This window comes from Poecilia formosa, unplaced genomic scaffold (genome assembly GCF_000485575.1).
Source record: "Poecilia formosa unplaced genomic scaffold, Poecilia_formosa-5.1.2 Scaffold57, whole genome shotgun sequence".
NCBI lineage: Eukaryota > Metazoa > Chordata > Actinopteri > Cyprinodontiformes > Poeciliidae > Poecilia > Poecilia formosa.
In genome coordinates this window covers 1937097-1962466 of record NW_006799996.1, presented here as the reverse complement: position 1 = coordinate 1962466, position 25370 = coordinate 1937097, and the positions used below count along the sequence as shown (strand labels likewise).

At 38.9% G+C, this 25370-nt stretch overlaps 1 protein-coding gene and 1 long non-coding RNA gene across 2 annotated transcripts in view; one reads left to right on the top strand and one right to left on the bottom strand.

Annotated features, from left to right (window-relative positions):
* itga5 (integrin, alpha 5 (fibronectin receptor, alpha polypeptide)) overlaps nucleotides 1-19696 on the bottom strand; it is a 50636-nt gene extending 30940 nt beyond the window's left edge. Inside the window, exons 1-2 of the mRNA XM_007553633.2 lie at nucleotides 19170-19696; nucleotides 4027-4157 (exon numbers count right to left, since the gene is read on the bottom strand). Coding sequence (XP_007553695.1) covers nucleotides 4027-4157; nucleotides 19170-19378 — 340 coding nt within the window. The 5' untranslated portion in view covers nucleotides 19379-19696. The remainder of the gene's footprint in view (nucleotides 1-4026; nucleotides 4158-19169) is intronic.
* Nucleotides 15349-20949, top strand: LOC107836426 (uncharacterized). The gene is made up of 3 exons (XR_001662319.1): nucleotides 15349-15673; nucleotides 18902-18907; nucleotides 20935-20949. It is a non-coding gene; the product is annotated as an uncharacterized LOC107836426 (long non-coding RNA).
* Nucleotides 20950-25370: the final 4421 nt, after the last annotated feature.

The following is a 25370-nucleotide window of genomic DNA, read 5'->3' as shown; positions in this document are numbered from 1 at the left end:
AGTAAGTCAAATTTGGCTCTTTGGACAAATTTCTAACTCCAAGAAATCTCTACTGCGATTATCTCTAAACTAAAGGCTGTACCATGATTAACTTATCATTTTTTAAGCAGCGGTAGAAGTAATTGTTGGACTTCTCTTAGTTTTACACAAACTTATCTTAGTATAATATCCTCAGACCCACCTACGCCTGGACACAAACCATTGTCATCTGATCAGAACATCTCCTTCATTGTTTATGTGAGGCTGGTTAATGTAGTGTGCTGATGTGACATGGTGCCAGGCCCAGTCTCTCCCAGGACCGGCGCAGGACTCAGGGGGTCTGGAGCGCGTCTATACATTCATACTCCACTTTGAGCTGTTTGTGAGTGGATAGAGCCATTAGGGGAGTTAGAGCCTCTCGTTGTAAGGGTGTGTATTTCTGTGTTTGTCAGTGAGGTGGAAGACAAATGGTCAAATTCACTCAACACATCAGCTGGCCCTGTGGGAGTACCAAGAGAAGGGGAAGTGGACGGACCAGAGCAGGGGGCTCTGGTTTCTCCCTCTATCCCCTCCCTCCAATCCTGTATTTACCCTCTAACAACCCCTCTTCTGCCCTCAGTCCCCTCTTCTCACAGATTCACGGACAGGCTCTTATCTCCATGGAAGAGGAAGTGAATGGGTGGGAGCTTCGGACCACTTTGACCCAATTAGTTGGGCTAATTAAGAGGCTCTGTGGCCTGTAGGTCAGAGCTCAAACACACTAAGGTAGACAGGAACCTCCAGCAATATTTTTTGTAAAGACACAGGACAGACAAAGGGAGACATTTTAAAATTAATTGCAGAAATACATGCAGAAATGGGCCAATTATCAACTTACTGAGTCAAATGTTTTATTGCACTGCAAAAACACAAAATCTCACCAAGTATTTTCGTCTACTTTCTAATTCAAATACTTCACTTTAGATAACATAAAACTAACTTTCAAGTAACTTTTTAGCAACATATAGGAGCTTGGTTTAAGTAAATAATTCCTTAATATTGATTAAAAAAGTATAAGTTCCACTAGCAGATTATTTCACTTATATGATCAAAAAAATATCTTGTTATAAGAGAAATAATCTGCCAGTGGAGCTTCTCCTTTTTAATCCAATATTAAAGAACTACTGATTTAAAACAAGCTCCCATATCCTACTAGAAAGTCACTTGAAAGTTAGCTTTGTATTATTTCAAGTGAACTAAGATTGAATTAGAAAGTTGACAAAATTGGTAAATCTTGTGTTTTTGCATGAGTGAACTCAACACATGTAAGTGAAAATGTCACACTTCAATAAGGAAGTTGATACTGTGGGGGAAAAATTCAAAGTCGGATATTTTTAATGTCAGAGAGGTAAAACTGTAAGACATAGGAAGCGCATAAGTTATTTATGACATGTCGGTTCATGCCAACACATAGCTGTGGTTAATTCAAGCTGTGAGAGAGTGAGAGAGCGCAAGACTTTAACCAAATAACAGGAAGACAAAGTTTCTCTTATGTATTCTGTTGAGCATCATTAAACATGCTAGATTTGGAAATATCTGCAGCCTTTTGGGAATCCTAGAGTGAAGGCAAGAGTTCAAACTCTGTAAGACTCCTGCTTTAGTAATGCTAACCTCGCTAACCAGGCTAATTGCTAACAAGATGCAACTCACAACTCATGCTGCTTCTTGGCAGAAATCCTAAAATATGTTTTGAATATGTTCCTGTTTATTATCATTTTAAACAGAACCCAGAACTGACTAAGCTTGGAATTGGCAAGTCAAAGCTTTACAAAAATTGGAAAAACTGGCCACAAAATCGCTCAATGTTCACAGCCATTGCTAACAAAGACAGTGCAGTGAAAGCTGCAATGAATGAGTAGCAGCAGAGGATGTCATAAGTGTAACAGCTGTTTGTCATAGACACATTTCCATGCAGATATCCATGTACTGAACGCTGTACGACAGTTCATGCAATGATCCAGATGTTAGAGCTGGCTCTGGGAGTGTAATCTGCTCCTTCAAAGTCTTTTGAAAATATGAAGGAGACTCCGACAGCCCAGGGGACCGACCCCGACTCTGAGGCCCCCCTGCTTGAGCATGACATCACTCCCTGTGGTCTTTGGCCAGCACCCATGGATGCACATGCAAGGAGAACTGGAAAAGTCCTGGGGCATTCAGTAAAAGATTTTTTTTTCAACCTATGAAAGAGGAATTTTACTCCCTGTAATACTTTATGCTAAGTGAATGATATTTCTAAGAAAACAGCCCGAGTTTGATGCAGCAGCTGCCATTTTAGAGGTTTCATGCTTTCTTTGTTTTCCCAAGTTGTGCAAAAAGGAGCTGATGGAGACTGTCAACAAAGTGAAACATGAATCCAGTCATTCGACAACCTCCTGGACTTCCTCAAGTTGTGCCCAACCACTTAACCTAATTTTGACTGAGCAGGAACCTCCTTTGTGGTGTCTGCCAGCTTCACCTGTCTTACAAACAGGATATTTCTTTCTTTGTTCCACTTGTTTACTGGTTGCTTATCTCAGTTTAAATCATCGCGCAAGACAACACAAACATGACCTGAAGGAAGGAGGAAGCATTGCACAGAAAGCACTTTTCAGCACCCCATTGTAGTGTTTGCAGATACTACAAAGACCATAAACACAAGACAATCAGACATTAGGAACAAATAAAGACAGCAAAGTTTAGTGGAGTGAGAGATTGGCATACAGAGGAGATGATCTGACGACCGAAAGAGTGAAGAGAAATGTCAGAAAAGTTCAGATAATCTCCAGTGTTCATTTTCCAAAGAAGTGAAATTTCTATGCAATTTAAAAATATATTTCTTAACAATTAATTTTCTCAAATACTACAACCAAGGGTTTTGTATACCAGGAAACAAGAACAATGATGTGGAGATTATATCTAACCTCAAGTAAACGAAAGCACACCACAGATTAAAAATAATTCCTTCCTTATTCATTAGACAAAAGTAAGGTCAAACATTTAAATCCTTGAATAAAAAATAAACTTTACAGCAGCTGTTTTGCAGCATCCCTGCACAGTGCTGGCTTTAAACATGAACACCACCTTTACATATGTAACGTAACAAATATTCTTCACTTTATCCTTTTAACAAGTCAAATTCTGTCTGAGAAGAATTGTGATTTGAGCAGCTTTTCAGAAATTTCACATTTAATTAAGTCTGCACTAACTACACTAAAAATGGGGCACTGAAACTACAAAATGAAGCAAAATGCACAGAGAAAAAAAGTATTTTGCTGTTATTTGAAAGTCTTAAAAGAAAAGTTGGAATATGCAAAGATTGGAATTAGCTGGTCAGGGCTCTAATTGGTGCAGCGGTGCTCCATGTGGAAAATCTTGCCCTGGGACAAAAAAACAAGTATTGCGTTTTAACGGCTTGCAAACTCACAAATGAATAAACCACAACACTTCTGGAAAAAATGTCCCTTTGGACTACAAGTGGAGGTGTTTGGCTAGGTGTCAATCTACCACTGAGAGACCAAGAACTCCTGCGTCGACCATATGTGGCAAAATGCAGCAGAAAAACCACCACAGACTGGTGGAAAAGGATAAGAATCAAGATGCTGCAGTGGTCCAGTCAAAGCCCGGACAACAACCAGATTTGAGCATTTTGTTGGGATCTTTAAAGAGTTGTGCAAGAATGATTATCTGGAAAACTTTGAACTAAAGAGTGAGTCAAGATTTCCCAGCTAACATGTCAAATCGAGCCAAAGTTGTAGAGAAATAGTTACTGCCGTCTCAGAAGCTGCTTCGCTGAGGGGTGTGCTTTCTTTATCACACATAGCTTTTCCATTTCAACTTCATCTTTGTTTGTTACACATTGACAAAGGGGAAACTATTGTGTCCTTTTGTAAACTTGAGGTTAGACTTGAATCAGTTTATAGCCTAAGAAGAACCAGATGAGTTTCATTACATCCTCATGTATAAAACTCTCCTGCTGAACGACTGTACATTAAACGTGGTTCTTGCATGTGTAGCAGTCATAAATCTTACCTTCTGGATCGAATTCAATGGTGTGACAGTTCGATTGGCCAACGCTCCACGGACAGTAGAACACAGACCCTCCCTCAGTAATGTTCGTCTGGCTCGTGTTGGCCTTCGGGGCTCCAATAACCACACTCGCACTGTGAGGGAGGCAGAGAAACACATTGGAAGTTTTTCCTCTTTTTCTTGGTTTAAACGTTAAAACTAACAAATCCCAACCATTATAAATGTGACATTAAGCCATTATTCAGCTCTGCTGCTCTCAGTCTGGTGTCTATTTACAGTCGCCCCTTCAGGCATATCCACTGAAAACAGCTTGCACATTTTACTACTCACAGATTGGTGTTTTTTTTCCCCTCACATGCAGAACATTTTAACAGGTTGCAGCTCTGTTTTTGCATATCTCACCCGGTTGATGCGATGGAAACTGTTGCTATCACATGTGCACATGTGACGCTCACATTAACTTCCCTCACACTTTGTCAGATGCACAAGGAGAAACACTTGCATGGTCACACATTCTCCTGGGGGGCATGATTCAATAGGAAAACAAGGGAGCAGACACGCTAAGTGGAGTCACACTCTTGTTTCTACAGCTGGGATGCTAAACGACTGCATCCTTTCAGTTCTACCGTACGAAGAGAAGAACCAACCACTTCAACATACTGAGAGAATAGTGGGACTTAGAGGTGAGCCCAGGAGTAATAACCAACCTGGACGGACTTCAGAGGTAAGAGTGATTAAGAAAAGTTAGTGATGACATGTTAATGGATTCAGTCGAGATTTGTGCAAGGATAAAAGTGAACAAAGAAGTACAGATAATATGTCTTAAGTGGATACTTCAGCCCTGACCTCATCACAAATACACTTGACCCAACAAGTACCAGACCCAGTTACAGTTGTTTCCATGTGGGCAGCAGAGGGAAAGGACCACTGGGACCAGACAATGTCTAGGGTGCTTAAAAACAGGAAGAGCCCACCCATTCCTGCTCTGGATCCTCCAATACTATACAAACGTTTACGTTTTGGCTAAACTTAGCATCCTCTCCCCAAGGGCAACACTCATCTGAATGAAACAGCATGAAAACTCTGCTCAATAATTCACCAATACTAATCCCACTGAAACCATTACAAAACAATTGTACAAGGTTATATGAATAGTCCAACAAGGAGGCCAAACTCTCAAAACATTTCTACCTTAATGGTTTTGAAGAGACGACCTTTGGGGGAAAAAGCAGAAACTACAGAACAATGACGGAGCAACATGTGAAGCAGGAAATCCTATTTTTGTACTGAGCAAGAAAAAAGAAACAAATTACTTTATTTATAACCACTATGCATCCCAGTGGAGTTGCCCAGCTCTGAATTACAGCAAGCTCTTTTCACATTTTATTAAAGCTACACACTTCAATGTGTTTTGGGATTTATTTTATGTGACAAACCAACAAAGAGTAGTGCATACATATGATGCCAAATGAGAACGGAACATCCTTAAACTTTCTCTAATGTCACTGAATAAAATCCAGAGCAATCCATCTTTAAAAATCACCTAATTAGCAATAAATAACTTTATTCAAGTCTAAATACAGCTGCTCAATGTGCTGTTAGAAAACAGCATCATTAATATTCAGTCCAAGCCAAGAGTATGGTGATTGTAGCAAAACACAAACAAAAGATCGATAAATACAGAACAATCCAGGAAGAAAACCTTTCGTAATCTCTGGGATATTGTCTAATAATGCTCTCTGTCCAATGACACTGGGGAAAATGAAGTACTAGATGTGCAAAGCTGGTGGCGACACACCCCAACAAGCTAGCAGCTGTAACTGTTGCATTTGGTTTTTCTACAACAGGCGTGTCAAACTCATTTTCATTTTGGGCTGCATCAAAAATCTGGATGCATTTAAAGGGCCGGTTTAAATGCATTTAAACCGGCCCTTTAAATGCATTTAAAGGGCCGGTTGTGCCAGAATATTTTGATAAAACCAATTAAACTGTTAAAATATCAATAGATAGCTGTAACTTTACACTGACAATTTAGGAATGTTTGTAAGGAATGTTTATGATAACTAATATATAATGTTAAATGTGACTTTTTATTACTCGCCGTATCGAACACGGACTATAACTTGACATCAAGTAAGGCTTATGCAGCTCAATGTCTTTGACCAATTTGAGAACATTTGCAGTAAAATCTGAAAAATTGGAGATTGGTTCGTTTTGAGTGCAAATTTGTGAAAAACAGGACTTTTGATGTAGTTTGTAGCGTGGAGGGTCACATAAAAAGCAGCGGCGAGCCAGATTTGGCCCCCGGGCCTCGAGTTTGACACGCGTTCTTAAATGATTGCAAACCATAAAGTAGTGGAATATATTTTAAACCACCTTTAAATTTTTTTATTGAAATTTCAGAAAAAGTATTTACACCCGTCACCTGCAAACCACCCAAATCTATTTAAGGAAAACATACAATCACACAAACTCTGTTTCATGCAGCCTTTAGAGAGTTTACTAGAGCAAACAGCACAACTATGCAACTCATAATAACAGGTCAGTGGACATTACAAGTCAAAACATTTTGTGTTAAATTAGATAAAGAAAACAGAGAAAAAACATCAAAATACCAAAAAGTATATCATGCATCAACCAGAAAGTTTGGAGTTGATGAATGCTTATTTTGCTTCCTTTGCTGCATACATGCAGATGTAAGACTGATATCAATCTGAAAGTTCTGCAAATGAGGTTGAATTAGCACTTAATGGGCCCTTATCTGGAGAGGATCTAACTTTTTCAAACGTTCTCCCACCCAGCATACCTTTTCTGATTGTTGTGAGCTTAAACTTTGGCTTTTGTGTTGCTTGCATTTAATAAACCGCTGGCATTCTGCATTACAAATTCCTTTGTGGGAGAAAGGGTCTTGAGACTGGCATGTAAAATTATTCAATTAGGTGTGGGGACAAGCCCTACTCACACGAGTTGATCCTGCAGTGCCGACGGTCAGGTTGGACAAAAGAAACCCGTTCAGGCAGACGTCGCTCAGCATGCATTTGAAAAGCAATCCGTTTAGAGGAATGCATTGCAAACTATGGAGATAAGCTACTCTGTTTACTCGCGTGCAAGGATTTTAATTTCAATTTAGTCTCCAAATTCAACTAATTACCCTTTTAGAGAGTCTAGATATCCGAGCAATGTTCTGGTAGCAAAGTGGCAAAAGATGAAAAGAATTTGCAGCTTTATCCGTTTTATCAGCCGTCACCCAGAGGCCGCTAATGATCTCCACCACCCAACTAACAATTAAGCATTCATTAAGCTACTGTAAATAATTCTGAATGCAAGTCAGGAATGTGTAAACAACTTGACTGTAGCTGTCTCATTAAAGGGTCAAGCAATCTGGTGATATTCTACAAAAAAAAAAAAGTCTTCCCGCACTGTAATTGCCAGACTATAACCACTATTTTATGTGGGGTTGCAAAATTAAGGCTGATGCAAAGTGCTGGAACTCACTGATGTGACATTATTGTGTGCAGCCATGGCTAATACAGTTTATGATGAGGCTACAGGCTGAGGTTGTCAACAGGCAAATTCCATACACCCTCCTATTCAAGACCAGCACCCCCTTTCCATTCCACATTTAATTGTCTTCCACCCAGCTGCAAAGGCTGATGTCACTTCAACACCATTATAACAGCTTTAAGGGAGAACTAAGGGGGGAAAGAATCTAAATCACATTTGTTAGGCCTTCCAGTGTCGGCAGGAGTCACCATCTGCAGCCATAAACAAGGCTTAACAAATGCTGTGGCACATGTGTGAAGGAAGCGGGCGGGTGGTGAAAGCGCTCGTGGCCTTCAAAACTCACCATCACCTTAATAAAATGTGGCCTGCGACTCGTGGGACTTGCACTGAGCTATCAGCGCTTACTTAAGAAATGGAGTGGCTCCATATCAGCAAAAACAAGGGAAGTGCAGAGACCTGATCCGAGCCAGGTTCCTGCTCCCGAGTCATCAAGCGGAGAAATGACGAGAACCGAAGTCCTGCTTGGAGACCAGGTCTGTCACCAGCGCTTTTTGGCTTATTTTTAGGTGGAAACATAAAAATAACCAACGTTCTGGTCATTTTTCTTTTTTTACTGTAGATAAAAGACTGATTGTGTTAAACAGGAGAAAGTATTTTAACCCTTGATTTTCTGTTGTCCTGTTAGTTTTTTCCTTTAATTTTTAAAATATTTTTTTATCTAATATATCTACATATTAGACAATATAATATTTTCTTCCCAATATACCAACTTTTTTTCCTGAATATACTAGACTGGGTGATGCGACTTGAAAAGAAAAGATCTCTGAATTTTTTCATACCAGATACAATAGTCAATTTTTATTTTTTTTTTCTTAATAGAGAAATGACAGAAAATATTGGAAAAGTGGCTTTAATTTCAGTCATCTCTTCTGTGAGTTGCATGAAGGAATATTGGAGCAGAAAAAAGACGCAATTTTACCAAACGAAATTGTGTTTGTTACGATAAAAAAGTTCTCTTAATGAGAAAAACGTTTTTGTTTCTTCAAAATAGACACAGTAATACACACAATTAATAATTTGTTACTGATGTTTTGAAAGATTAAGTATTTCTTTTAAATATTATCTGTAAAATGCGTACCAAAGCATAAACTTTACAAGATGCTCAAAATTACATTTTAATTTTTCTCATTAAAAGTTAAAAATACTAAATTGTATAGTTGACCTAAAACAAAGGTCCAAATAAATAGAAGCTGATAGCCCAATGGAAACCCAAAGAGTGCATTGGTGAAGAACAAATTAAATCTTCAAAAACCAAAATCAAAATCAATTGATCAATACAATTTTTTTGGTTTTTCACAATTTATTGCCCAGACCTGTATTGGAGTAATTTATGCAATATATTAAGAAAAAAAGAGAGAACAGCTGGAGGAATGAGAGTCGGCTGTAGTAAGACAGAGTGCATGTCTGTGAATGAGACGAAGCCAGCTGGAAGAGAGGGACTTCAAGTATTTACAGCATCGACCGTCCAGGAAAACAGGAAAGTGTGATGAAGAGGTGAAGAAGAGAGTCCGGACAGGATGGAACGGAGGGATACAAGTTTCAGGAGCAATTTGTGATAAAAGACTGGCAGAAAATGCTTAAGGAAAGATTTACAAGACAGTAAGACCAGCTTGTATGGGCTGGAGACAGAGGCACTGGAAAAAAACACAGGAGTGTCTGAAGGTGCTGAGGTTGGACAGGATTAAGAATGAGGTCAGCACAGGTTGAGCGATGGGGAGATAAAGTTAGACTGAGATGTTCGAGACGCAGCTGCCAGGAAAAAGACAAAGAGGAGATATATGGACACAACTACAGAGGACATGGAGGTGGATGGAGGACAGAGGAAGTAGAAGACAGTCAGATGGAGGACGATGAATCGCTGCGGCGACCTCTGAAAAAGGAAACAGCTGAACGAAAAATAAGCAAACAATTTAACCAATAATAAATCAAACATCTTCTCCGGTCAGTAAACGTGCCATTCCCAGGCGAGTTTGAATCTTATTTAACTTCAAATTCTGTGTGTCTGTTCTTAAATGGGATTTATTTCGAAATATTGGCAACTTTTTGGAATCGGATGGTTACTGTAAAGGCATCAGTTAGTCAGGAAACACACATGAAGTCCGCTTTTTGCAGCTAGTGATGTCGACTACGTTAATCTGTAAAGACAGTTTAGAAAATGCCAATTTTAAATTATTTTGTTTTTTATTTAAAATAATAAACCCCATTTTTAAGGTGAATACTTTCTTCAGTGTTTCTGCGAGTTTTATTTCAGTTCAAAAATTTCAAATATAAACTTTCCAAAGTTTATATTTGAATCTGAGACTTTCCATAGCTTTCCAAGGTCCTAAATTACGTTTAGTTACTTTATGTCATTCATTCCATCTTTTATTTCCCCTTTTTATTGTATTTTTGTTCCTTTTTTTATTGACAAATGTTCTTTTTTTAAGTGTGTTGCAGTTATGGCTGAGGGAAGCTATCTAGTTGTTGATGGTTTACAGCAGGAAAGCCAGATAAAATATATTGAATGCTGTAAATTCCAGCTGTTAAAGGTTACCCATTATGCTTTATTGAGCAAATGTGCAATTATACAACCGTACATCTTTGAAAAGCAGAAGTGGATCCTCCTGCACAACCATCAAGGATGCTGCAAGTGGTTTCTGAATGGTAAACCAACAACAAAACCCTTCTCTGATCAAGTAGTGAATGTGTAGCGCATATAGCGGTAAAATCAGCTGACCAAATGTGATGGAACTCCACTGTGGTTGCTAGGTAACGCCTAGCAACCTCCACTGTGGTTGCTAGGTGGAGGTTGCTAGGCAGTCACATTCCACAAAGCAGTGGAATATGATGTAATTTTTTTAATGGCTCCTTTTCCAAAAAACATTATCTTATTGCCAAAAAAACATTTAGGTGTTTTTTTAATCACTTCAACTGTTTTTAGCAGCAGTAAAGACCCAAATGGGAGTTTAAAAATGTGCAAAATGAGAATTTTGCTATTTTTTTTTTTCATTTTTAATCTGATGTTAAAATCAAGTAACATCAAATCAAAGCATTACGAAAACTTGAGATCACAAATCTATAACCAGCTCATGTATTTCTGCTATTGATTATTTAGAGCATGACTAACTCAGACTGAGATCAGCTGAATGACTGACAAAAGAAACTCAAGAAGTGCATGATGACTTGTTCTAGACAGCATGGAGCCATATGAGCGGCCTCGTGTCCTCCTCTCAGAGCCAAGGCCAGACAGAAGCCGTGCGAGTCCTTATTCTGCCATATGGACGGTCGTCCCCTCACATACACACACGCCTACACTAAAGTACAGGAGCACGGAGATGATGAGAGAAGCAGTGTCTGCTGGGATGGCGTGTGCTGACTACAGACCGTCTACTGTGCTGAACTGCAGCCACATTTTTCATTCACCGTCACATGGAGCTGGAATTTTGAGCCACAACAGCAACATAAAAGAGATCTGCATGTTCCCTTGAAAGCCTGGGGCAAGATGTGTCCAAAAACGTATAGACCTTCCTACAGCCAAGGACGGACTTACAAAGAAGCTGATTCAACGCTGATAAGATAAACAGTCCACTGTGTGGAGGATCTGAACCCAGATCAGAGCAAAAAAGAAACCTAGTTTCCTCAGTATTCTCAGAAGGATAATGCAGTTAAGCAACAGGTGGCCTGGAAATTACTAGCGGTGCTATCTAAGGCATGCACACCCTGCTGTTTATTGTCGCGCAGGAACAATCTGACAACTTCCAGACAAAATTTGAAATAACTGTTCAAACTTTCACACAACTCAGCAGGTTGTGGAGTCTCCAATCTGTTAAATGAATTAGCAAGTTCACACCAAAAAGATTTAGCTATCTTTAGTTTTTTGTTTTTTTTCCACTCAGAATCTTTCATCGAGGAGCAATTAGCTCACTTCCTGCCAAGTCACAGCTGCGAACATATTTCAAAAGAGGCACGTAAGAAATGTAAGCCATCTTGTTACTTTTGTAAAACATCAGAATGTCTTGTAGTCATAGGGAAGACAAAGTTTCCAACCCCCCTCAGCAGCAATTACCACCCAATCCTCCCCTCCTCCAGGTTCTCCTGCAGGGGGTTTAACAGCCTGGTGGTTCACACCTCTCCACAATGGCCACATCAGGGGGTCCAATGCTCTCACCTCAGGATAGAGAAGCTGTTGTCTAAAGGGAAAAATGGTGGTGAAGGGGGTTGCAGCTGTCTGAGGGCTAATGTCCAACCCAATCCAGAACTTCAGGCCCTTCCCACACAAACAGCTCCCTGCAAAAGTATTCACACCTCTTGAACTCTTGAGCAATTTGCCACAACATGACTGCAAACTTCAGTCCTGATGCATTGCATTAGGATTTTAGATCATAACATAAAACACAAAGTAGTGACATGGAAGGACAATTATATGTAGCTCTGAAAAGAATTACAAATAAAGGTTGGGAAGGTGTTGTATTCTGCACCTCTCTTGCTCTGATACCTCTGAAGTAAATGTAGAGAACGTGTCAAAATCAAAGCCCAAAATAGGACCACAATAGACTCCATAGGGCCAATAAAACCTTTAAGATGATATTTGTGTGCTTAAATATTATCTTATCAATCAAATCAAAGCAGTTTTTACATATTACCAAAATGCATCAATGTGAAAAGATGTACTCGTTGAGTGGAGAGGCAGCTGTTTATTAATGGGTAGTTTTAAGAGTATTTCCCAACTGCAAACCTACCAAGACTTGGTCATCTACCTAAACCGAGAAGCTGGACAATGAAAGTGATAGTCAGCAGCCAAGAGGTCAATGGTAATTCTAGAGCTGCTGCATAGAGTCGCATAGTATCAGGTAGAATACGTTGTGCATGGCGAAAACTGCTAAAAACACTAGAAGTCTTTTTTGAGGTTTTCCATAAGCAGTGTGGAAGATAGCAATGACGAATGGAGTTGAAAGCAGTAATGTGGCTGGACTGAAGGTTCACCTTCCAGCCATGAAAGCAACTAAAAAGCAACTGGAAATCAGAAATACTTGAAAATTCCTGTTATCAGATGCATTCCATATAAACTGACTGACATTGAGTTTTGGGGGTTTTTTTGCCAAAAGCAAGGGGGAAAAATTATGACTGAAGCCACAATTGCAGCCAAAGGCCATTCAATAAACACCATTTTCTCTTACTTCTTACCAGAATTCCTTAAAGTTTATTGCTCTAAAGCAGTGGTTCCCAAACTTTTTCTGGGCCCCCACTATGGATTGCAAATGGCTGTCTGGTTGAACGACGCTGTGAGTGGGGGGGGAAGGATTCTTAGAGACTCCCTGTCTCTAAGAACGGGTGTGAGGGAGGGGGAATCGACTTTTTTGGGGGGGAAATGAATGTACATAGCTGAATATAGACAACAACATCGGTAGCCTACAGGCTACTTGTTAAGCTTAAGGTGATGTACTGATATTAGCTAGTCATCTTTTAGCTAACATTACCTGCATCCAACAGCTTCACTCAACTCAGTCGGTTAGTTTGGAGGGAAAAACTGTGAAAAGTTCTTTGCGTTTTGCTGCCATGATTCTAACACACCTGAGCAGCTCTGCACAGCAGCAGCAGGTCTCCTTCACTGCCGCACAGGTGTAAACCCAGTGCGAGCGTCGTAGCGCTCATGTTGTGTTTAAAGGCGGCTCGAAAAAACAGGTTACGACATGTTAACAACTGATTAAACTGTTTTAACTGCTGATAAAAGTGACAGAGGACACAAATATGGGAAGTGTGGAAGCCTCTACTGTATCAAATTGACAGAGGAATAACAGAGAGTTGGTCATTCTAAGGTGAAAACCCAGCGCATACAGTGTTCATGTTTTTTTCATCCAGACGGCTTCCCGCGCCCCTGCTGCAATGGCACGGCGCCCCCCTAGGGGGCGCGCCCCACAGTTTGGGAACCTCTGCTCTAAAGTGTCAAAATGTGAAAAGTTCAGTGGGTTTGAACTCTTTTGCAACGCACTGCACAGAGAAACACAAACCCACATGTCATTTTTAAAAGCCTTCTTTCTTAACTTTGCTGACTACACACAGGCTGACGTCATGCACTGTACTGGCTGCCATATAAAGGATAGCCCTTCATCAGATTACCAGTGATGTGAGTCATTTGTGTGAGAGCAGGAGGCCAGAGTTAAAACAAACCAGCCCCACAGGCAGACACAGATTTAATCCAGCAAAGCATGAGTCAGGAAGACCCCAACCCACAGCCAAATCATATAACTGGGCATTCCCCAAGCAAAGCAGCAGAAGATTCAGATGCCCTTTAAGCACATCATCACCATCATCAACTAAACTGACATCTTTTTAAGTGAAAAAACCACATACTGTAATATAGAAACTCTTAAGGCATTATTAAAACACACAAACTGTTCCCAACCACCAGCCTGTTGCCAATGGATGCACATAATGTTCAATAAAGAACATTTCAGCTGCACATTAGAAGGCTAGTATGTATTAGGCACAAACAGTCATTGAAAGACCTCCTCCAAAAGAAAACGGTAAACAATTTCAGCCATCAGACAAAGGCTTTCTTTGTCTGCACGCATCAAGGACCTGGATGAAGAAAAGCTTGGCAACCCAAATATACAAGCTGTGCTCCTGCAGCTGAAACATCCACCGGTTCGATTTAGAAAAAGACCCAAAGAAAGAGACACCAGAGAAAACAATAACAAAGTTGGAGTCGATGTTGCAAAAAGAAAGGCTTTAAAAACGACAAGAAAAATGGCAGCAGATTTAGCAGCCAAGGGAGTCCTTGATCCAAAGTCAATATTAGCTCAATTCTAATCCTATTTGAGAGGGTAACCTCTCGAAGTTCCAAATGTGGTCAGTCAGAGCTCTGTTTACAATAGTCATGGTATCTGCTTCAGTTTCAAATTGCCCCTTGGCTAATTCCTACCATTTAATACCCAAACTTTGCCATTTTTCCCTTCCCTCTTCCATCTCCATAGATGTAAACAGATAAATTTGTAGCCATGACGTTGTGCAGTAACTCTGTGACCTCTTGTTAGTGGATGTCACACAATGTGTTCTTGAAGCCACATTTCCTTACCATACCAATATTAGTAATAAAAACACTGACAAGATTTTTTTAAGTGCTCGCACTGTAAAAATATGTATTATGCTCATAATTATCTGCAAGACCCCATCAAGAGTTTGATTGGTGCTCTACTTTGGGATCATATATTCTCATAAGTGTTCCACAAGAATCCACAATATCACTCATCTTTTCTGAAAATAATATAGAATTAAATAAATTACAATTAGATATGATTAAAAACAGACCGACGTACAAAACCAGGTCAGTCACTCACTATCAATTCCTTAATAGCAATTATAGATAAAAATGCTTATGGTAAGACTTTTGGTTTTTCTTAGATAGAAATGTATGAAGTCAACAGAAAGTATCTTGCTGCTCTTTTCCCCTTTGTGTATTTGACCAGGCCTGTAACACACAGTTCACCGAAGCTATCCTCAGGCGTTCCACCATGGTGGGCCAACTGTCAGTGTCCAAATTCAATTTCATGACTCAGGCTGAAGGGCATGACAGACCCACATATATAAACTTGTTATCAAAAATTAGCATCAGAGCTGGAGAAAGCAACCCTTTGTCTTTGAGTATTTATGGAGGGAGAAGTGTTTTCCTTCTTCTTTTCACATCTACATCTGCTATCCTTCTTGTTTCTTACACAGATTTTGCCGATTGCAAGGATCTCAGATCGCAGCACAAGTATGATTATTTCTACTCGTTGTCTTTGGTACTCAAAATAAATTTTGTTATCAAAGAGCTGGATAATAAATCAACAACAACATATATTGCAATAGAGACATGGTCAATATCAATTCATAATATGTTTGATAGAATATTCAGTGTTCAATATAGAGTATTCAATGAACTCTGATCCAGAGCTGCACGGCATTCTGGGAGATGTAGGCAGAGGAAAGTCTTTAGCTGCTCAACCTCTCACAGCCAGCTAAGTAAGGCTTCTGGAATCAACTAACTGACTCACTCTCTGGTTACCTAGCAACTCACTCTCACTTTGGTTACCTAGCAACGACTTGGTGAGTAACTGACGCAGCAGCAGTTTAGGATTCCGACACTTTGGCTCTTTAACTGTTTAAAAATAAAACGGCGTGCAGTGAAAACTGGATAAAAGAAGAAAGGCATGTCAGATATTTAATACAAAAACAAATCATCAATGATCAAAACTCATCTTTTATTGTCCAGCCTTAAAGTTAATTAACTTTAGAAGAGTTGTTTCAAGTACATTAACTGTTGCTTCAATTAGAAATAACTCAAAAGACAGACGATTCAGAGTTGATTAGTATTTACAGCGGTGGGAGCTGTTTTAAAAACTTTGAAAACCACTTTGCTAGAGCAACTTGAATTAAATACGTTTTTAAAAAGGCACAGTAATTTAATCAACATAACTGGGTTTATAGAAACTTCCCCTGGCACAAAGAAACTTTTTCTGCAACCCTGAACTGACCTCTGTGGCTTCACAGCTACTCCCCCACTCCACACTTCTCCAAAGCGTGGGTGTAGATGATGTGTCGGTGAGAGATGAGATAAAAGCAACTCACTTCACGTCTGATACGTATTGATGAGTAAACGTTGGAAAAACTGTGGATGAAAAGTGGCAGATATCTGTGGTTTGCAGATAAAGGAATGAGTCACTGACTTAAATCTGCCTTCTAAGACTTTTTTGTTTGTTTGACTTGTGAATGCATATCACTGAAAGGAAAATTACAGGGCAATGAGCTGTAGGAAATTTCTGCGTTAGAACATTACTCATGTTTATACCTGGGGTCTTCAGCCTGAGGCTCCGGGGCCACAAGTGGCTCTTCAGACAATAATGAAGAAACTTTGGTTAAAACTTTGGTTAAAACGGTAAAGAACCAACTAAAACACTACAATATAGATCTTATGACAATATGTTTTGGTATTTAATGTAATACTAAAAAAGTATTTACAACTTCTTTTCAGACTTTTTTAGGCAACTGCATGTTCCTGCAGTCAAAGCTCCACATGAGGTCCTCATATTTTCATATTGATGCTCTAATGGAACCAACAGTAGGGGAAACAGTATAAATAACTCTGACAGTACAGTCTGTTTATAGGGTTTTCGAACATCATCAATTGGAATTTATAGCCGAAACGATAAATCTAAATTCTTTCAAGACATTTTTCACAAAAAATGCCCGTTACTAATAGATATACAAACAAAAGCTGGTTTTATCTATTTATGAAATAATTACATTCAATTTACACAACAGAATCACTTTATTTATACTTCAGTATTTTTTTTATTTTGAAAATAGTTTTTATGTTGTTTTCCACAAATAACATCTTATTGAAGAAAATGCATCCATCTTCTTTTTGTAAAAGTTTAAGTAAAATCACGATTCTTAATTTATTACAACAAAATTCTATAATAGACATTTAACTGAAATTATATGGAGGATGCGTTTGTATAAACACCATTTGGAAATCTCTCACAGTAATGATAGAAAAGACCATTTTACTGACCAAAACAATGATAGTTTTAGAAAGAAAATGATGAGCAGATGTGTGGCCATCGACCACTAAGGTGGCTGCAAGTGTTGTTTGTGAGCATAAAGTTTAGAAAATGATTTCTTTTGAAGTAGTTTTAAGTGTAGCCTGCCAGGACCCAACGTCACACAGCAGCATTAGGTTAAATAAATTACTTTTTCCTAAATATAATTTTTCATGTGAAGTTGCAACAGTTAGCTTCAACTTAGACTTTTTTGTTTGCATCTAAACCAAATGAAGTTCTAATGTTCTTCCCAACCTTTGGCTTGAAGTAATTGTTTTTGGGCCAAGATAGGCTGACATAATTTGAGTAGAATAACAGACAGTGTCCTTGAAATAACATTTAGAGTGTAAAAAGGTAAAAAAAAAAATTAACTTAATTTCCCTTTAGAATACAAAAGTATTTTGGAATTGAATTGAATTATGGAGAAATGTCATAATCATAATATAAAGTTGGTTTACTGTGTTGAATTGTTTGGAGGAACGTCTTCAAAATGTCAGAGAGTTCTCTGACATTTCTCTTGATTTTCTCCTCTTTGCTGAAGAAATAGCCAATGAAATATTTTGTTTATGAACTCAGAAAGTGGAGACTTTCTTCACTACTTTTGGTGAGTAAAAGTAGTGAACGCCATCCCTCTGTTCTACTTCAGCTACATTCTCTGAACAAAGCTCTGGAAATGAATAAAACTACTGCGAGCTACAGGCCTAAACACCCGCTGACAGGCGAAAAGTTGTAAAAGCAATGATATATCCCATTTAAGTGTGATGATTCAACTGTAAGAAAGTTAAGATTAAGTCATCGGTAAAATGACGTCTAGTGTGTCTGGGGCTGGAAGTGATGAGGAGAGGGGCTAGACAGTGGGGGGAGGTCTGGGCGATGGATGAATTAAAAAGCCCTGCAGAATGACATCAGCATAAGAGGGAGTAAGGAGCAGGATGAGGGAGAGGGGAAAGCTTTATGCAAACAACTGTCACCTCTTAAATCATACCGTCCTCCTACAGCCCTTGTTTCCCAGGAAGAAAAATTAGCACCACTAGGAAGAGGGTTTTAAAGAGATAAGTAGGGGAGATGCGGAGGTGGAGTCTCCCACATGTCTTAGGGTCTGCCGTCCTGAGAATTGGGGAGGAGAAACAGGGAAACCGAAGCTGATGCTGGCGGCCCACACGCCACAAAGCCCTTTCTCCAATCCCAGCATGCCGGCTGGTTACACAGCACTCAGCAAGTCTGCATGTCTGAGTGAAACTTTTGTTAATAATAACTCAAAACAACATTCAAGGTTTCCCTATGCAAGATAGTGATTCAGATGCATAGACACCCACTGAAATTACAATTTGTCCCCCCAACCCATCCATTTCATGCTATCCACAGACCACTGGGGTATTAGATATGACCACAGGCATGTATGCAAGAGTTGAAATTCCAAAAATGACTGATGCCAAAACCCTTTCAGGAAGAATGCTGAGACAGTCACTGCATGCCGAGTGCCACAGGGATCACATCTCCTCTGAGCCAAGAAGCATCACGGAGAACCGGATTACTGAATGTAATTAAGATTAAAAGGTCAAAAACTAATTTCACTCTGTTGGATAATAAGATTATCGCCTCTGACAGACTTAAAGATAAATGGTTCCTCATTCAGGTTCGTATCTTTTTTGTCATGACCTCGCCTCTCCTTCATACTGTAATCATTTTAGTTTTATTCCAAGAGTCATTCAATCAGGGCACCAGTCTGCTTCTCGGGAGATATTAAATTACAGTCAGTTGTGTTCGCTGTGAGGGTGTGGGTACGCGCAGGACATGTGCCCATATGCGCGCAGTTGTAAACTTGGAGCCTAAACTAAATCTGAATTATGTTTATTAAATCTGGCTGTGCTACTTTTGACAGGAAATTAGAGGCAAAGGCTTCAACAGAGCTGAATGGAAACTTCACTCACTGACTGTGCGCAACACAGAGTTCAGTTGAAGACAAAACTCCACATTTTAACTTTCTTGTACGTTTATTATTATTATTTGTAAGACACTCACCTGGCAGATTCAGACAAATAAAAGTCAACAGCATATCCGAAGTAGCTCCCCTCAGGTCCGCTATAAACAGCTGGGTTCTCCACGTCCAGGTTGAACGCTTCGCACGCAGGCCGAGAGAAAGTGGCCAAAAGCCCGATGATACAGAGGGACGAGCGGACGACAAAGGCTGCGGTCCCCGGCGTCTTTACGCGTGATCGCTTCGAGCCCATTGTTACCACAGCAATAATCCACTAAAGTTTGGTTGCAACACAGTCCGAGCTTTCAGTTTAACTAATCCGAAGATGAATCCCGAACAACTGTAACTTAAAATGGCATCACTTTGACGCTGGCCGGGCAGGATCTCATTAATGCTCCGTCAGCTCCTCAGCTGCGTCCTTTCGCCTTCACCCCCTCTGATTCTCTCCAGACGCACGCCCACTCTGCTCACCTAATCACCACGACACGCAGGGAGTTCCCACAGCAAAGTTTGGAGAAGGAGGAGTTTGTGATTCCCTAGAAAGAGAGGAGAAAGAAAGAGAGAAATAACTCCTGATCCACTAACCCAAACTTTACGAGGGTGGTCAAAGTGTCGCCGGGGAGATTATTACCCGACTGAACAATGGATCCCCAATCTTTGCTATTGATTTTATCTTTCACCTATCCTGAGTTTCTTAGATCAAAGTTGTTTCCTGAGAAGGAATCCTGATAAGTGATGGAAAGGTCAATGAAACTTCTCATCCAACCCAGCAACAACTCACCGTCACATGTCTGACCAGGCGCCCCTTAAACGTTGTTATAGGGCGGCAAACAAGTGACAGTATTGACACAATGCAAGGCAAAATTACTGGGGTTTTTATTCATATTGTAGGTAAATCCATTTACTGCTACTCTATTGGCAAATCACATAGCAGCAACTCAGTTGGGCATAAAGGAGACTTGCTAAAATTCAAACTGAGTATTTGAATGAGGAAGAAAGTAGATTTTAGTGATTTTGCATGGTTGGTGGTGCCAGATGATCTGTTCTGGGTTTTCCAGAAACAGCAAATATGGGATTTTATCCATCTTCTCATAGCTAATCTGAGGCTAATCCTTCTCAAACTGGTTTCTTCATAATAACTTGATCATGTTTCCCAGGCCTAAACGGACATATCTAAAGCATTTCTGACACCTGCACAGCATTTTAAATCTAAAATGAATAGACAAATGCAACAGTGAATTAGGGCTATTGCAGCCAGAAAAAAGGAGTACATTTTCTTTAAAACAAAAAAAGCATAGAAAATTTCAAGAAAATATCAAGGAAATTTCTGAGTTTGTAAAGTCAAAAACTTGCTAGAAAAGAATCTGAAATTTTAAGATTAGTCTCAGAAGATTTATAGAATAAACATGGAAAGCTCTGAGTTTAGAAAGTCAAAAAATGCTAGGAAAAAATTCAGAAATATTTAATGTCAAAATTTCAAGAAAACAAATGGAAATTTCTGAGTTTGAAAAGTCATAAAACTGCTAAAAAGATCTTTTTTTAATTAATATTAATCTCAGAAAAATTCAAGAAAACAAGGAAATTCATGAGTTTCCAAAGTCAAAAAATTGCTAGAAAAATTTTGCAAACTTTAAGATAAATCTCTGAAAATTTCAAGATTTCAACATGGAAATTTCTAAGTTTGAAAAATTGCTTGAAAAATCTCATAAATTTTCCTAAGTAATAAAATATCAACTTTTGAATCTCAGAAATTGTAATGCTTTGTCTAGAAAAATTCTGACAATCTAAAGATTTCCTTGTTTTTTCTAGTAAATTTTCAACTTTTCAAACTCAGAAATGTTATTGTTTCTTCTAGAAGATTTCTGAAATTGATTTCCTCTCTTTTTTTACATCTAATGGTCCTAATACACCATCGTAGATATCTCATCAAACATGTCTACTGTTGTTAAAATGTTCCTGGACGTTTGAGAATGGCTTAATCAAGCCTGAAATTCAACATATGTATTTAATCAAAATTTTGACAAGAGCTATGGGTCAAAGCAATCACATTTTCAACTCATTTTCATGAGCTAAATAAAACTTAACAAGCCACTCAGAGAGGCTCATGGAGATCCGGAGTTTGGGAGGAAAACATTTACTTAAAAAAATGTCCAAAGCCAAAAGTGAACCAACTACTACTTCACTTCCAAAATTAAGACCTAAAGCAATGAGTTATATCTGTACAACTCCATACTAATTAGTCTTTTATCAGCCAGCGCGTGAGCCATATGTATTTCCGCGTAATTACAGTGTGGATGTGACTGTGAATGTGTCCGAGTGCTGAACATGGGAGGGGGTGTGGGAAGATTTCTAACTCCTGCTTCTGAGTCACACCAGACGGAGGAAAGTGGTTAGACTGCAGAAAACAAGTGCTCCCTCCAACGAGACCTTTAATAAACCAATCCAGGCCTGCTGGAATTAGTGACTGTTGGTTTAACCGATTCATACGAAGCGTCGGCGATTCGACGCTGCAGGGGCCAAATTTGGCTGTGTGGCAGCAGCAGCAGCAGCAACATGAACTCTTCGTCGAGCTTTTGCTCGTATTTATAACCCGACCAAGTGGCTGGACGCGCAAAGAAAAGCACGACTGGAGAAATCCGGGGCGTCTGGAGGGGCCGGTCCACAGCTGTCGGGGGCACTTGATGGTTCAAAGCCCTAATCCAAGAGGGGGGTCTCGTTCACTTACTCTGTTTTTAGGTTCTCAAGATGCAGATTGTAGATGAATTGTGGAAGAGTTCAAGCTGTGGTTGACTGAAAGATCCATCATGTTTAGCCATTAAGCTGATTTGTGGTGGAAAGTTTCCATCCAGTGTCACGGCTTGATATTTTTTAGAAGTGCTACGCCCTGCAAACCCTGAAAAAAAGAACATGATGTTACATCAGCCACACAGGGATGGTTTTTATTTACTGTACCCAGCAAAAGTATTCACACTACAGGAACTTTTCCAGATTTAATCACTTTATAAGGTCAATTTTACATTTATTTTAGGGTAATTGGAAAGTGGAAAAAGAAGGATACGGGCCTCTTTTACTCCTCACAAATTAGTTAATACCGTGAGCATTTGGGTCACTAATCCCATTATAAATGCAGCTTTTTCTGAAAGCCCAAGACAGGGGTGTCCAAAGTGCGGTCCAGGGTCCATTAGTGGCCCATCGACTGAATTTTTGTGGTTCACCAACTCCAACTTCAAGAACGAAATAATCTTTTTATTTTCAGTCGGCAAAAATTATTACTGATGTGTTTTTCTTGTAATGGAAAATGTTAAGTACAAAATGAAAAACATGAATCTTTTTCCAACCAAACTTTTGTAATAAGTAGAACCACATTTATCCATTGAGTTTTCTGAAAAAACAACTTTTCTGCACCCAACTTGGCAATTACAGCAAGCATGTTAAAAGAAAGTGACCCAAATTCTGTTCTTACACCTGAGAATAAGAATTTGTTCAACTGAACCCAAAAGAATTTGAAAACTAAATGTCTTTCCTTTCACACAGCAAACATCCAAAATCCTTCTTAAGTGTTTGATCTACGATTTTCCTGCTGGATAAAAAGTAAAAATCGGATGACTTTGCTTGATTTTAGTTTTATCCATTTTCGAGTACTTTTCACTTGATATTATTGGCCCACGTAACAAAAAGTTCGAAGTTTCCTGACATAATTTGTTTTTAAGTGTGAACTGCTTCATGGGGATAGATAGAAATAAATACAAAACAAAGACAATGGAGTGAAGATCTAATTTAATGCCGGACAAAAACCCTGACAGTAATGGCTTTGATAAAACATATTCGTGTTTGAATGGTCTAGTCCAAGTCCAGATTTAAATTTCACTTTGTATATGTAGAAAGCTGGTTGAGGCATTTCAGAAAAGACTAGTTGGAATGAAAGACAACTCTACCAACTCTTCACTTGGAGAACTGAATACAAACAGATATTTATTTATTAAAAATATAAAAAAAAAAAAAATCATTCATAATTTACCTTTAACTTCAAAATTAAGCATTATGTTGCAAGTTGTCTGGCTGGAACTGGAAAAAAGTAGAAAGTTACAGTGTAATACTTTTTCGAGCACCACATGTTCATGCAGAGTGTCGCTCTGCAGGAGTCCACTTCAGTTACAAAACCTCATGACCTCATGGTGAAAGAGGGAAGCCAAACAGTTTTGAAACAGCTAAACCGATTTCTGTTTTTCTCCATTGTCTTCTCCACCCTCCACCAGATTGAACAGCTGTCATGCTATCTATTAACCCACAGAGATTCATTTAAACTGTAAAAGATAAGATTTTTAGATAGGGGAAATATTCCTTTCAAGTGCTTTCTCTCTTCTTTCTCTGTGTATGTGTGTAATCCAGTAGTGGCTAAACCTACACATCAGAGAAAACAAGTGGGTTCGTTTATTAAGTAGATTATGTGCCCAAGGCCAGAGCCTGCTCTCTTCTTTTTGATTTGCTCTGGCTAACTGAACACTATTTTCCGTCCAGTCCTTTCCGTTAAAAAAGTGGGTGTGCTTTTATTCCAATGCCTTGGCTTTGACATCATCAGCAGCCATGGCAACAGATCTGAAGTGCAGCAAAACACTTGTAGAACATTTTGCGAGATCCAGCTGGCCAACTATTTTAAATATAGGAATGACACAGAGGTTTTTCATACGGCCTGGTACATATATATATATAAATATATTACAGGAATAAAAGTATGCAAACACTCAAAGCCGTCTTGCTCGGTTAACGTAGCAGGGCGGAACATGATAAACACATAAAACCACCGGAAGATGACTGCTTGCTACTATTTCACACTTTGTTGTCAAGTTATAAACATGTGAACCCAGTGCTTTCAAAGCAAGAACTTCAGATTTGCATTCTTCACGCAATATATTTCTAGGACAGAACATTTTCCTGCTGAAAAGCAAACCTGTATCTGATGTTTTCATGACAGTCTGGACAACACAGGTCGGATTGTTTTTACGATTGCTATCCAGGTTACTTGGATATCCGATACGTATCCGATCGTTTTGAATGTGACCTGCATTTGAACGGCCAGCTCGCGTTCATCCGAGATGAACGTCATTGACACTCGACTAACGTCACTATTCTGCGTCCTGATACTCTCAAGCGGGAAGAAAAACAACAACCATGGCGGACAATATCGAGGATTAAGTTGTTAATATGCTGGCTGCGGTCGGTCAGCAGCTTCAAAATGGTAAACCGTATCAACGTTTACTTCCGCAAACACCGAGCACGTCTTCTTCTTCTACGTTATGGCAGTTGGAAAAACACTGAGCAGCTCTTTATGTGACTATTGCGCCCTCTACTGCGCACGCGGAACATTTGAACAACTACACTAAAAAAAAATCCACTTTGACACAAAATCGGAATTGGGTGACTTCAGGTTGCATTGTGAACTTGGCCTAACAAGTTTTTTTCACGATAATTTTGTATTTTGCTCGATTCATCTTCCTTTCTAAACGGCTTTCCTATTCTCTATGCAAAAGCAGCCGTGGCTATTAAGATTGATATTTTAGTTTCAGATTCTCTCTTGAAATTTTATTTGATCTTTGTAGTTTCTCAACCCCAGGATAGAAAAGATTTTGCCTTGATTTGCTCTCAAGTTATATTTTTTGCATTTTATTTATTAAGAAAAAAGTCACAGAAATCAGTTTTGTTTCTCTTTTCATCATGTCAATTGAACATGTAAATACACTTTACTACTGCTCTTTTGTTTTGTTTGGTTTTGTTTTAAATTGATCTTGTTTGTATATAACTTTGTTTATTCTTTTATTACACTATGTTTAATAAAGTCAAACTCAATATGTTATTAAAGTATTTTGTAGGCAACTATATACTTTTACAGATTCTATTTTAAGTTTAGTTAAATAACTCAAAGGAAAAAATCAGAAAAACACCAAAAGGAGATGAAAAGTATCGGTATCAATATCAGTATCGATATTGACGATACTAGTATTGGATCAATACCAAAATATACAGTATAGCAGTGTTATTAACTAACTTTCCAAAGGAATACACTGATTTTCATCTTAAGGGCATCACAAAACTGTTTACTGTTATTTGATAAATACATTAAAAAACTATGCATAATTTCCCTTCTTTTTTGTAATTATGCACTAGTTTGTGTTGGTTTATCACACAAAATCCTCAAAAAATAAAGTTACCTTTGCCCTTGTAAGATGACAAAATGTGAAACCGTTCAG